The following is a 12612-nucleotide window of genomic DNA, read 5'->3' on the forward strand; positions in this document are numbered from 1 at the left end:
TTTATGTCAAAGCCCCAAAGTCCTAAAAAAATATCACTCGCATTTTGTCTTCAGGAAAGTATGATGAGCTTGCCAAACTTTTGGGCGACGCGTTTGCAAATGAAAAGAAATTAAAGGGACTGATGGGATTGAGTAGAGAGGAATATGAGAGGAGGCTGAAAGAACGACTGGAAGCAAGAAAAAGAGGTAAAAAACTGGTTTTAAATCGAATTTGGTCAATAATCTGCCCCAAAAATGAATATATAATAGCGTTCTACAATGTATTAAAATAAAAAATAAAGAGGAATATAATGGCCCAATTAGACGCGAAAAGCTTCATAAATACGTTGTTACTCCCAGGCATATAGTATAAACGAGTATATGTTCTTTCAGCAGTTTTTATTATAAACAACCGACGTTTCGAAGTCCCAAACGAGAAGCCTTTGTACAGATGTAGCATATCTTAAAACATAAAACCTTATAATGAGACAAGAGCATCGATAACACTAAAACAAGTTTTATGCCTGTATAATGGCATGGGCATTTGTCAGAGAGAAAGTGTATCGCCTTTTTGTTTATTTTGAGCACTATATACCTTAAGATTAATAAACTAAAGCGTTTTTCAAGTGTTTTGAATTCATATAATTCGCTGTGGTACATTAAAGCGTTATATAGGACTTTGTAAAAATGATATCGTGTTGTCCACCCTTTGTGACGTTTTTTTCCCATTAATTATAGTGTAGTGGCCATAGGTAGCAAAATAACATCCAACAAACTCGTTTAAGGGAATTAAAGACTTAGAAATGAAGTAGAAATGATTCATTCATGATTTTGCAACAATAACAACAACCGTTATAGGGGGTAACAACTCAGGAGGCGTAAAAAACATTCACATGTTGCTATGCGATTTCAAACCTTAATAATTTCCCTTCAGTCGGCCGTTATCCTTATGGAGCCATACCTAACAATTTTGGGATTAGCGGTTAAAAGGCTCGAATTTATTGAAAAGAACCCCTAACTTATATACTGGATAGTAAACAGTGTGTTATGTTCGCTTGCAGGTTAATCGGCGTGATGGCCAGTTTAGCTGTTTAAGAGGAATTGATATTTTGTTGTTTTGTTTGTGGAAAGTTGGAATTTATGTAGTTCATGAAACACAGAAAGTAGTTATGATTGAAACGCTGTCAGAGCATAGAATGTCATAAAAAATACTTTAGTTATGTATGGTTAGACAATTTCAACAAATTTCGCTTTTTATGTAATGTTTGTATTTTACTTTGAAATGTCAATATTGGTTGGGCATTTATGATCATATTGCATATAAGAACAAAAGAAAAAAATTCAGTTATCTTAAATCAGCCTTGTTAGACAGCGCAGGCTCCATATGTAGCTTTAGTTTTTTTAGGTTTGAGTTAGTAGTTTACAGGAGGGATTCATAAGATATGAGTCCGAACATCTGAACAAAGTTTACAATAAGGCCGACACGCCTGTTGAAATGTGACAATACAATTGTTGGTGTGATAATGAAAGGAGTTGTATTGTTTTGTCACAAAAGACGACTTTTTGTACTTGGACTTGTAAAAAAGGAAGTCAGATCAGAAGGAAAACTTATGTTTTCAGACAACAGTCGAAATTAGGCTCGGTCAAAACTGTATTTAAAGTTTGATACGGTTTGGAACAAGGATCCTTTTGCAGTTATTTAGCAGGTAAATAAATGCTTTACTCTCATCTGGGTTAGCAGTTGCTCATTTTGAAACTTAGCATTTGTAAGAAACTTGTAGTTTACAACTGGGAGCAAGTTTTTTTATGGATTTTATGTTCGTTTGGCTTCAATAAAACCCATTTTTTAGCTTGAGTGTTGAAATGTTATTATAAATGAACAAAAAAATGTCGAACTCCTGTTCTGAATCATGGTTCTAGGAGTAAATGTTAGTGGACGTATTTTTATTTGTAAACTCATATGCTTTAATGCTCATGTATAATTGGTTTCAAAATAGAAATCTAAGTATGAGATAATTTACTGGGAAAGAAGTCAAAACCAAACTAGTTTTTGCAAGTGTTTCTCCTTGCCTTGTGGGCTACTTTTTTGTGAAGACTACTTAAATATATTAAATTAGTCGTTTTTCTTATTTTTGTGTAACGCCTGGTTTCACAAGGTGACGTCATTCCTGAAGAGGACGAAGAAAGTTTGGAGGAGGAATCAGGAATCAACAATCCTCTCGTGGATCTTACATCAAGGTTCGAAGATGAACGCGATGCTCTGATGAGATTGCTCAACGGCCAGGATGATTTGTGAGTATTTTTCGCCCCTATTTGTTTAATGAACGTCTGGTCACGAACAGATGATACGAAGCGGGGTGGCTTTATAGGGTACAGTTCTTATTATGGCCGGGTGTTTCAGGTAGGGTTGGAAGTTTGTACTGATTTCAATCATATCAATTTGAAGAAACGTTTGTCAACTAAAGTAAGCTTTCCTACCAACTGAAAGGCTTTCGCTTTCCGCAGTTTGGGAACCGCTTTTATTTCAAGATGAACAGATATGCATTATACTGGGTTCGGCACTGTTGTTTGTCATATTTGATAGCCTACTAGCCAGGGAACGGTGCTATAAGTAACCTTTTAACGGACTTGCCACTGATTCTCTGTAGCTCATTCCATAGAGCGCCAGCCCTTGTTCCTGTCGTGGGTTCGAATCCCACCATAGGTTAGATTTTTTTAACCTATACCTTGCTATATAGGAGAGCTTGGGAGGCGGGTTTCATTTAGTATTAAATCTATAATAGGCCGGGTTTACTATCATTCTTTATCTAGATATTTGAGCGAGAAGGAACGACAACGTGAACTTGTGCGTCTCCGTCAAGCCAGGCTGAGAGCGATTGAAGAAGAAAGATACGAATCAGCTGCGATCGTCAGCGGACTTATTGATCGGGAAGCAAAGAACAGAGAGAGGTAACAATCAACTGAAAAAAGTTGTTTGCTAAAAAGAGAACACGTGGCGGCCTAATATACTGCATACTAGATGCTAAACCGTACAAAGGTCACATGAAAATGGGTATTTTATCAACTTCACAGGTTATTTCCCAGAGCTGAAGTGTCTATTTGCAAACCACATGTAAAAATGAAAGTAAATTCCTCCCCCCGAGTTTTAAAATTCATTCCCGGTTGGGAACCACTCCTATCATGAATTTTAATTACACATTCCGGTTAATTGCAAGAAAAGCTTGGTAAATTAAAAACGAGATATTTTACGCGAAATGTGTCACTGCTCATTATCTGTTAAATTAGACCTTGGGACCAAAACTTACTTCAGTACCAAAATGTCCCCTGTGGGGCACATAATGTGATAAAGTTTGCTAAAACAATTTTTCTTGACAGATTAAAAAGCGATAAAGAGAGACAACGTGAGCTCGCGCGTCGCAGGTTGGAAGAGATGAGGAAGAAGAGATCAGGGAAGATGGTGGAGCTCGGTGAAGAAGATGCAAAGATTGTTGATGTGGAGGATAGAGATCTCATGGAGGTAGGATCTTATTAAATTTTGTTCTGATAACAGTTTTTTTAACCGCAAGTACAGAGACCTGAATTTTTCGGAAATAGTTTCTCATGAGTTCGAGACATGGATTCCTCAATGCTTCCAATTCCCTGTTGATGCACCTTTTTGCTTTTTATTACATGAAAATGCCCCAACATTGTCCTAGGCTGGGAAAGGTTGAATGCATTTGTTACGTAACAAAACGTTAAACATAGTGAAACTGACAGGCATAGTTTTAAATATAATCGAAACTACTCAAACCAGTAAACAATTCTTCGGTATTAAGAATTTGTTGGTGATTTTCGACCAAAATCAACTAAAACCATAGAATAATATTCAAAAGTTTACACTTAAGTCGTCATGCCAACCATACTTTTCTATAACGCTTGATCGATTAACGGCGGTTTCCTATCTCTTCTTGGTAAACTCCTTTTTTAAACGCATTAACTTATGGACCGCTAAGTATAAGATTCAACTGAAACCTGTCTCAAGAAAGGTTCATTTTTAATTTTAATATGTTAAAAAAAGAATATTATTTGTATTCACGGATACCTACAGGGCTCCTAGAACCCTGCAATTGGGAACCGCTGGACTAGAAAAGTCATAAAACTGGGGAAACGGAAATATGTTTTTGCTTCTGTAGGAAGCTGTTCTGAAGAAGCTTCACGCATTTTTCAACTGGGAGAGATCGTGGATGAGCAGTGCGCTCGTTAAGATGAGCGATCCGTTCGAGGAAAAAGAGAAAACCTCGACAATCACAATCCGACATCGACTCTCCGGAATCAGTGATCATGTTCCTCGTGGTGAAGGTCAGTGAAAGTCCTAGGGTTGTGGGTTGAAATCCCACCTTGTCTTGTTTATTTGTTCTGTGAAGTGTGAACCTTCAAAATGGCCCAGTGTTTAACCTAATCCACTTATCAAGTTTGTAGAGCTCTTCTCACAAATGTATTTTTATGCCAAGGTTTCGACGTCCTATACAGGTCGCCTTCATCAGGGTAAATAACACTGAATGCGCGTAAAACAAATAAGCAAAGGAAAAAAGAATTAAACGCAAGCACGTCACAACGCAACAAAAACACTGCGCGATAACGTATAATCTAATCTTTGAGCAGGTGCCTGTAGCACGCTGAAAGGATCACTTCTGTTTTGATGTTCGTTGTGCTGCCCCTTTGGTGAATATTCCATGACTTTATTCGACTTATGTTAACAAGGTTATGGTTTCTAATGCTATCTCGGTCACTTGTGTTTCCTGAGTAAGAAACTGTAGGGACATGATCCAACCCTTGGGTTGAGTTAAGTTGAGTTTATTTCGCTTGGTGAACATAGCGACACAATTGCACTGAACAATCACCAACCCGGAAATAGCTACGCAATGTTAAGACGTTATTGGGCGCAAGAAAGTGGAAGGCAATTTGGCGGATCATGATTAAATGCGCTGCAGTTACACCGTATTATAAGGCGTTATGTGGCAGGAGCTTACCAGAAAGTGACTTTCGCGCACTGTGAGTATAGCATGACTGGGGGACGTTGGTGGGACCAGTCAAGAGGGCCCTAAAATCTAACCAACCGTGTCAGGAAAGAGTGGGGTTAAACCAAATTAAACCTAGTTAAATTTCTAGCATATTTTAAGTTTGTGTAGCTTCAAAGGTGCGTTTTAACACTTGATCTTCCTGTTTTTGTGCAGTTGTTTTGCAAGACTACTATAGCCACCTAGTGGACGCTGCTTTTTACCGTCAAGTTGGTATGAGCATCCGCGAGGAGGAGCTAAGGAGCCGTGGTGATCTGGACGCCGCTTTGCTCGCTGAACTTCAGGAAATTCAAGATGCCGCTGAAGCGAAGTTAACCTCCAAGATGCCAGACATGGTATAAAACAATAGCTAAAGTAGATATTGAGCGGGAATTTTTGAATAAATACTTGCGATTTTTGGCATTGATTTTGATATGTAACATTTTTTTCTAAAATGTTTCTTTATTTAAAAACTATATACCGGTTTAAAGGTCGAAAAGAAGGAATTTAATTAAAAGCATAACGTAGAGCTTGTGTATATCTAGAGTGCAGACAACAGAGGTTGTTGAAAGATGTATTCTATATAAACTGGCTCTCTTGCAGAAATGTTTTCAATTAAATTTCTTGTTTCGACTCTTAAATTGTTGAATAAAACTCCGCAATGTTTACAAAAGTTGAGGTGCAAAAAAGATTACAAATTGCTGAAAAAACGTTTTTTGCAGTCAAACGAGGATTTGGTCAACGAACAGAAGCGCATTGTGTCGCTCTTCAAAGCGGGGAAGTCCCGCAACGTGCCCGAATCAGTTTTGACTGCCGACTTCGGGGGAAACCCCAACAGGGAGATTGTGGACGCCCTGAAAAGTCAATTCGACGCAATCATTGACGTCATCGCTGCCCGAGTTCTTCCGCTCAAGGTCAAAAAAATTTTAAAGCGTGACTTCGTCTTGCTAAGTTATTATATAATCTTATTCAAGTAGAATCGTAAACAAGTTATTAATAAACATAAATATAAAACATACACAAGTATTCCACATAAGTTAGTCACATAAGTTAACACAACAACTACTGAACTAAAAATGCTGAGGGTGAAGTCAAGCAGGTTGCCACATATACAAAATCACTCAAGCCTTGAAATCAGTCATGCAAAAATAAACACCAAACAAATAAATTTAATTGGGAAACAAAGTTAACAATCGGGTGTGACGTTTTAGCCCTAACATATTTTTGGTTTTCAGGTGGGCGAGAATAATTGGGAAAAAATGTCACGTGACGAACGCGAAGCGAAAATCGCACACCTCTCATCCAGCGTAAAGGAGCTGATCGAAGCCGGTCGCTATGACGACGCGCTGGCGTTGCTAGGAGACGGCTTGACGGATGAGGAGAAGAAGTTACTGATGTCGTTGTTGCTAGGCGATGCAGAAGAAAGAAGGAAGGCGGATGAAGCGGAGAGAATGGCGAGAAAACGAGAGAGGATGTCTGATGGTACGGATTAAAAGAAAATGTTCTTTAGAGTAAAGTTTAAATCTATAGAATCGATAATATGACATGAATAAAATAAATAAATGCGCCAGCAACGATCAATATTAGGTGATTAGTAAAACTATTTAAGCTGTTTGTACTTCAGTGTTCAAAACATCGGATTATGCGTGTCTTATTTTAAAAATGCGCCACCTTTTATTGAAACTCATTCTGTTTTAAGAAGATGCTGTTAATGCCTATACGTAGGTGATATATATATATATACATAAAAAACGGTGGATGTCTTCAGACTTTTTAAAGTTTTCAGTCTAAAATGTGATTAAAGTTAGGTAACCGTGGTTTCGGTCATTTATAATAGCAAAAAAAATAAAAGTCATTTATATGATATTTGTGTTGGTATTTTGATTCAAAAGGCTATCATGGAAATTGTACAGCTTGACTTTCAAGGTTTTCAACCTTTTTCTATCGTTTGCCGCTTTAGCATTTAGACTTTATTTCAAATTTCTGTACCACATCTGAATACATAAACAAATGTCCTATCAATGGTTACCACTAAAACAAGTTAAAAGGTGGGATTTGAACCCACAAGTATATGTTTTACTCCATAGCAAATCTTTTAAGGTCGGATTTTCTTCTTTTTTTAGGGATGTCGAAGGTGGATGCTCTCGAGCTCTTCAAGGAGGAGGCGGAGAGATTTGAGGAGCAGGAGAAAAAGAGGAGGAAGAATGTTCTGGAAGGACTCGTATCGGATTTCAACAACGAAAGAGACGCACTGCTGCTTGCATTAAAACAAGCAAGAGATCAGTGAGTAGGGTTTGCGTAAAATAACCCGAAACTATAACTTGTTTGGGGGCTTGTGACGTCAAACCCATATACGTGACGTAACAATCGGTTAATCATCGCATGGTTTGTGTCAAAAACATAACTTGTATTATGGTGTGAAATGTCGGCGCTAAAGTTTGTTTATGGCTTATATCCAGTCACAGTAAAAATGGCGTATTGTATGCTGAACTATTATGTAAAGGGAGACGATTTCTTAAATAAAAATTCCGTTTTAAAGTAAGGTTAAATGCACAAAACGAAAATTTAGATTACCAAATATCGTATATTGAAGAGAACTAAAGGCTATGAAGGCAAATCAGTATTTTGAAAGTTTCACTCTTTTTTTCCCGCATGTCCTTACGATAAAGTTTTTCGGTTGAACACGAATTACTTTATTGCTTAAATGCTTGTTTGTTATGTCATAGAGCTGAGGCAGACAAACGACGACAGGCTTACCTGACAAAACTTCGACTGCAGGAACGAAAACTTCGTAGAGAGAACGACCTCTCATCCGTCGCTCATCTGCTTGCCCTGTCGCGTATCCATGACAACGCGTAAGTGTGCTGTGTATGATTTCTATAGCACTTTTACAATGTTACTGATATTGCGTTAACTGGTTGTATTTGACCGATTTCTATTTGTTGAATAGTTGCTAAAATGAGTAATTGAAGAGTGGTGTCCTTGTAAATTGCGCCATTTAAGAGTTGATTCTTTTTTTTCCTTAGATAGACATTATAAAGTTACATTTTAACTACACCGTGGTAACTACACCAACAAAAATGATTATTTTGTGATTAATATTATCCTAGTTTTAAAACTAAAATTTCTACCAGTCGACAAACTCAAGTGGAAATGATTTTTATGCTATTAACCTGAAAAACGTTTACCTTTATATAAACCAACATATATGTTTGCAGAATGGATAAAGAGAAACAGCGCCAACTAGCGTTAGCTCGCGAGCGCCTCGAAGCGTACAAACGCCGCAAGGAAGCAGAATTGTCGGAGGTTTGTTTTATACATTAGCTATGTTTTATTTTGTAAAGTGCTTGAAGCATATAAAAATTAACAAGGGACAGCGGACACTCAGTATGTGGCAAAACTAGAAATGGCTTTATAAGTCATAAAAGTCTGATGTTGATTCGAATTTTTTTTTTCAGGTATCGTTTAATTCGTTTGTTTTTTACCCAATTGGCCTTTAACAGTGTCCAAAGTTTAGCAGATGTTTCGTAACTGACCTTGTTCCAAAACGCTAAGTGGTTTAAACTTTTATGTCTTTCGTTACATTTTTTTTTACCAACAGGAGAAAGAAGACTCTTCGGAACTGAACCTTAGCAGTGATGACGTTACAGTGCTTGCTGACGCAGTTTTACGCGAGATGGAAGCTAAACATGCGGATGAGAGAAAGACACTAATGCAGGTGACGTCATCGAGTTGACTTTTACACGATTTTTTAACTTTTTTTATTTAAAGACAAAAATTTTGCTTCTAGATTCTGGACTTTTTGTTTGTGGATTTTATTTGTTATTTTTTTACTTTTTTTAGGGGGAGGGTGTAGATTCTGGACATTTTACTTCTAGATTTGGTTTTTAATTCAGTTTTGTTTTGGTAATTTTGGACATTTTACCGGCCGATTTTTGATTTTTTGTTTTATTTAGTATTTTTTGCTTAAAGATATTTGACTTTTTGTTAACTTCAGAGTAACTTTTTTGATTTAGATTTTAGAGAGCACTGCACCGGATAGCGATATCCGGCAGAGGGCGGACAAGAGCAGTTCGGCGGAACGGAGGGAGAGGGTAAAGGATTTGAGGGAAATGAGGAGACAGTGGCGGAACGAAGATCCACAAACTCTCGTGGAAACGCGGGATGAGCAAATGGAAATACTAAAGGTGGGAAAAGAGTTCTGAAATTGCTGCACTGTGCTCTCTGTAGCCTAAAATACATTGCAATACAAAATGCAATAGAGACGATTTTGGTTAGTTGCGTACCGAATATCTTTATGTTCTCTTTAATGCGCAATGAATTCAAAGTGCAGTCTATCACTAGGTGTAAAAATATTCCAGTTGATCGAAGAATCAATTTTGGAGTACATAAAAGCTACTTTTCTGCGACATATTAATGCGACTAGAACCACTTTTTATATAAAAATTATCAACTTAATACAAATTAAAGTCAACATGTGTGAATTGAAAATACGGACATCTGATTTAGAACAATATAAAACGAACACTATACACGAATCTGTTCATAAGTTTAAAGAGGAAAATAACGGCTCAAATGACGTAAAAGCGAAATGCTTTATTATTCAAACGTTTCGGTAAATGCTTATGCCATCATCAGTGATATGAAGGACCATATCAGTTACATCCGTTTATAACAACTCAAGTCACATAAAACATCGCTTTTCCGTCTATTTCAGCCGTTATTTTTCCCATTAAAATTTAAAACGAGTATGGTAACTTTCGTATTTTGATCGTAGGAAGCATCTGCCCTTCAACTTTCATCATTGTCAATCAACAAGAAGTTGACTGAAGCTGATATGGAGGCCTACATACTTGCTGACCTGCAAAATGTGCAGAGGAATGAAGAGAACGTTTTGCTCGATGGATTACTTGATAAGGTACGGTCCCGAAGAAATCATTTTGCCGAAAATTAGTTTCAGCAAAACGTAAATCAATAACAAGCCTGAAACTAGCTCAATTTTATCATAGTACGCCAGGCATATTAAAGGCGTTGTACCAAAATAGCTGATCTCCCAAGCATTCCCATGTGGCAAGGCACAGGCTAGAAAAGTCTAACCTGCGGTGGGATTCGAACCCACGACAGGAGTCTTTCTGGGACTCGTGCTCTACCAACTGAGCTACACAGGCTCAGTGGAGAAACCGCCGAAAGCTCAATTTAACTGTGAATTACCTGCTTGTAAAGACGCATGACAAAAACAAGACAAAATGCATGTAAAATAACAAAAAAAATGATTTAAAAACCCACAAGTTGGGGTCAAAGGGCAGCCCAATTGGGCTACAAAGCGCAACCCATGCACCACTTAACAATACATCTCACATTGCAGACCGCAGTGGTTCTGCGCAAACTAGCTCAGGTGCAGCGCCAGGCGCGCGCCGACGGTTGGTGTGACAACGTAGCCGGTTCGTTGCTAGGACTCGAGGACGCCCACCAGCGGAAGGAAGAAGAGGAAGAGGTTTTGAGAGCGCTCGAGGACAAGTACGACCTCCTCAAGGATAAACTCCTAGCTGAGGTAAGTGCAAGATGAAACTCAGACTTTTTTGTGAAAAAAATATGTCTAATTTTGGAAATAATGTCTGGTCTTGTGGCTTAACGGCATTGTCTCGTCTTTATGTATTATTATTATTATTATTATTACGTGTAATATATTTATGCCCGTTCAAACAGCACTGCTCTAGCTTTGCTCTAAAACTATAAATTGTAGTATTAGTAGTAACGACTTGTCCCTATTGTTATGTCATAAATGTGTGGTGTCACTAAAGTATGCAAACATGTGCTCGGCTTAACAGAATAACTTTGGCTTTGACACAGAACTGCCGAGTTCCAAGCAAAAAGAAAATATTACTATTTCAAATTTTGTCACGCCGTGTGCGGCGTTAAAAATGACAACCAATTTTTTTCAGGCACTGATGAAAAGATTGGGAGAGAGCGAATGGAAGAATCTTTCGGAGCAGGAACGACAACGTCGGATCACACAGATCAAGATGCAAGAGAAGAAGTTGAGACGACAGGGAAAACATGACGATGTCGCTAAACTCTTCAGGATGTTGGCCATCAATGAGAAAGGTTCGTTCACGTTGTATCAAAAATTTTGTCTTATGGCAAAGTCACACGATGTAACAAAAATAAACTACCATGTAAACATACAAGGCGTATCAAAAATTACATTAGCAGTCTAATGCAAAAATTTTGTCTGAAGTCAATGTCACACGGTGAAACAAAAATTAATCAGTACAGAAACAAACATTGTGTGTCAAAAATTACATTTGAAACCAATTGCCCTGGGTGTATCAAAATTAATTCGGATAAAAGGAAAGGAAAGGCGACCCATTTTAACCCATACATTGGGATAAATGATGCAATAAATAAAATATACGACAAACTAGTTTTTCATTGATAGGAATATTCATTAACTTTTACAAAATATAGTTTCGTAGTCACCGTGCAATAAAGCAAAATACTTAAGATTACCCGGTATCGTTTAGGTGTGACGTTTTAGGTTTTGTGACTAATAACATTGACCTTGAAACCTTTGACCTTGACCTTTTTACCATCAGACGTGTCTCGCTTGTTCGGGGAGCAGAAGTCTTCACAGCAGGAAGACCTTAAGAAGAGGATCGCAGAGTTGATCGCTGAGCGGAAGAAGCAGGGACTCTCGGTGGAGGATGATGCGATCGAGAAAGCTCTTGAGGATGAAGAGAGGTTACAGAGGAAGACGAGGAAGGTGGGTTACCATGGTGATGATTTGTTGCATGAATGTCAAAGGGTCCAGCACACTGGTTGAAGTGTGGACAGAGGTTTCGAATCTTTTACGACGAGTTTCTCCCTTAACAATTCAAAACATTTTCATTCATCTCCAATCTACTGCATAGTAGTAAATTTTTTCCCTTAAGTTTTTAAATTCCTCCCCAATAGGGAACCACTGGCTGATTGATTTGTTTTATGTGGGACACAGACGTTTTTAAAAATGTACTGATTTTTAGAATTTCGACCTATAGGGTCTCATCGGTGCAGGGTGTGAAATGAAATTGGCCGTATAGGCGAGTGCAGGGGTCTGTAACGTTTGTCACTCTGTGGGGCCAGATACCACGATTAGATCGCGGTTATCCACGATTAGTGTAACGGCATTATGGCACACCGATGTTTCATTGCTGAAAAGAATATTTGACCATAGTTATAATATTATTTAAAAGTGTGCAGCACTTAGACAAACTTTAACGAAATCTTTAACCAAATTTAAATCAAACAAGTTTACCAGACCTTGGTCCACCCTTTATTTGTTTAATCATTTCTTTTACATTCCAGAACGTCCTTTTGACTTTGGATCGTAACCTTGAATCGGAACGTGAAGCTTTGCTCGCCAGCTTGAGACGACAAGACGAAGCTATCAGTGAGGAGAGAAGGCGCCAACTAGCGGTTGCAAGATTGCGAAGAGATCGCCGCCAGATGGAAGCAGAGGAGAAGTATAGCGCTGTGGCTCTGGTGTTTCAATCTGCAAAGCAAGACGAGGCAGCTCTGTCTGCAAGGTAAAATTTTGAAGTTTTTTTGTGGATAGATC

The 12612-nt window shown here is 38.1% G+C and overlaps 1 protein-coding gene across 1 annotated transcript in view; it reads left to right on the forward strand.

Moving 5' to 3' along the window:
- Positions 1-12612, forward strand: part of LOC145223835 (uncharacterized) — a 34894-nt gene that overhangs the window by 13097 nt on the left and 9185 nt on the right. Inside the window, exons 21-38 of the mRNA XM_080090231.1 lie at positions 55-186; positions 2136-2271; positions 2791-2928; positions 3355-3496; positions 4152-4317; positions 5193-5371; positions 5738-5929; positions 6251-6497; positions 7139-7298; positions 7742-7870; positions 8234-8321; positions 8617-8733; positions 9032-9202; positions 9793-9933; positions 10381-10566; positions 10958-11120; positions 11612-11778; positions 12360-12580. Of these exons, the coding sequence (XP_079946357.1) occupies positions 55-186; positions 2136-2271; positions 2791-2928; positions 3355-3496; positions 4152-4317; positions 5193-5371; positions 5738-5929; positions 6251-6497; positions 7139-7298; positions 7742-7870; positions 8234-8321; positions 8617-8733; positions 9032-9202; positions 9793-9933; positions 10381-10566; positions 10958-11120; positions 11612-11778; positions 12360-12580 (2875 nt within the window). The remainder of the gene's footprint in view (positions 1-54; positions 187-2135; positions 2272-2790; positions 2929-3354; positions 3497-4151; positions 4318-5192; positions 5372-5737; positions 5930-6250; positions 6498-7138; positions 7299-7741; positions 7871-8233; positions 8322-8616; positions 8734-9031; positions 9203-9792; positions 9934-10380; positions 10567-10957; positions 11121-11611; positions 11779-12359; positions 12581-12612) is intronic.

This window comes from Phallusia mammillata, chromosome 4 (assembly GCF_965637545.1).
Source record: "Phallusia mammillata chromosome 4, kaPhaMamm4.hap1.1, whole genome shotgun sequence".
In the NCBI taxonomy this organism is placed as follows: Eukaryota; Metazoa; Chordata; class Ascidiacea; order Phlebobranchia; family Ascidiidae; genus Phallusia; species Phallusia mammillata.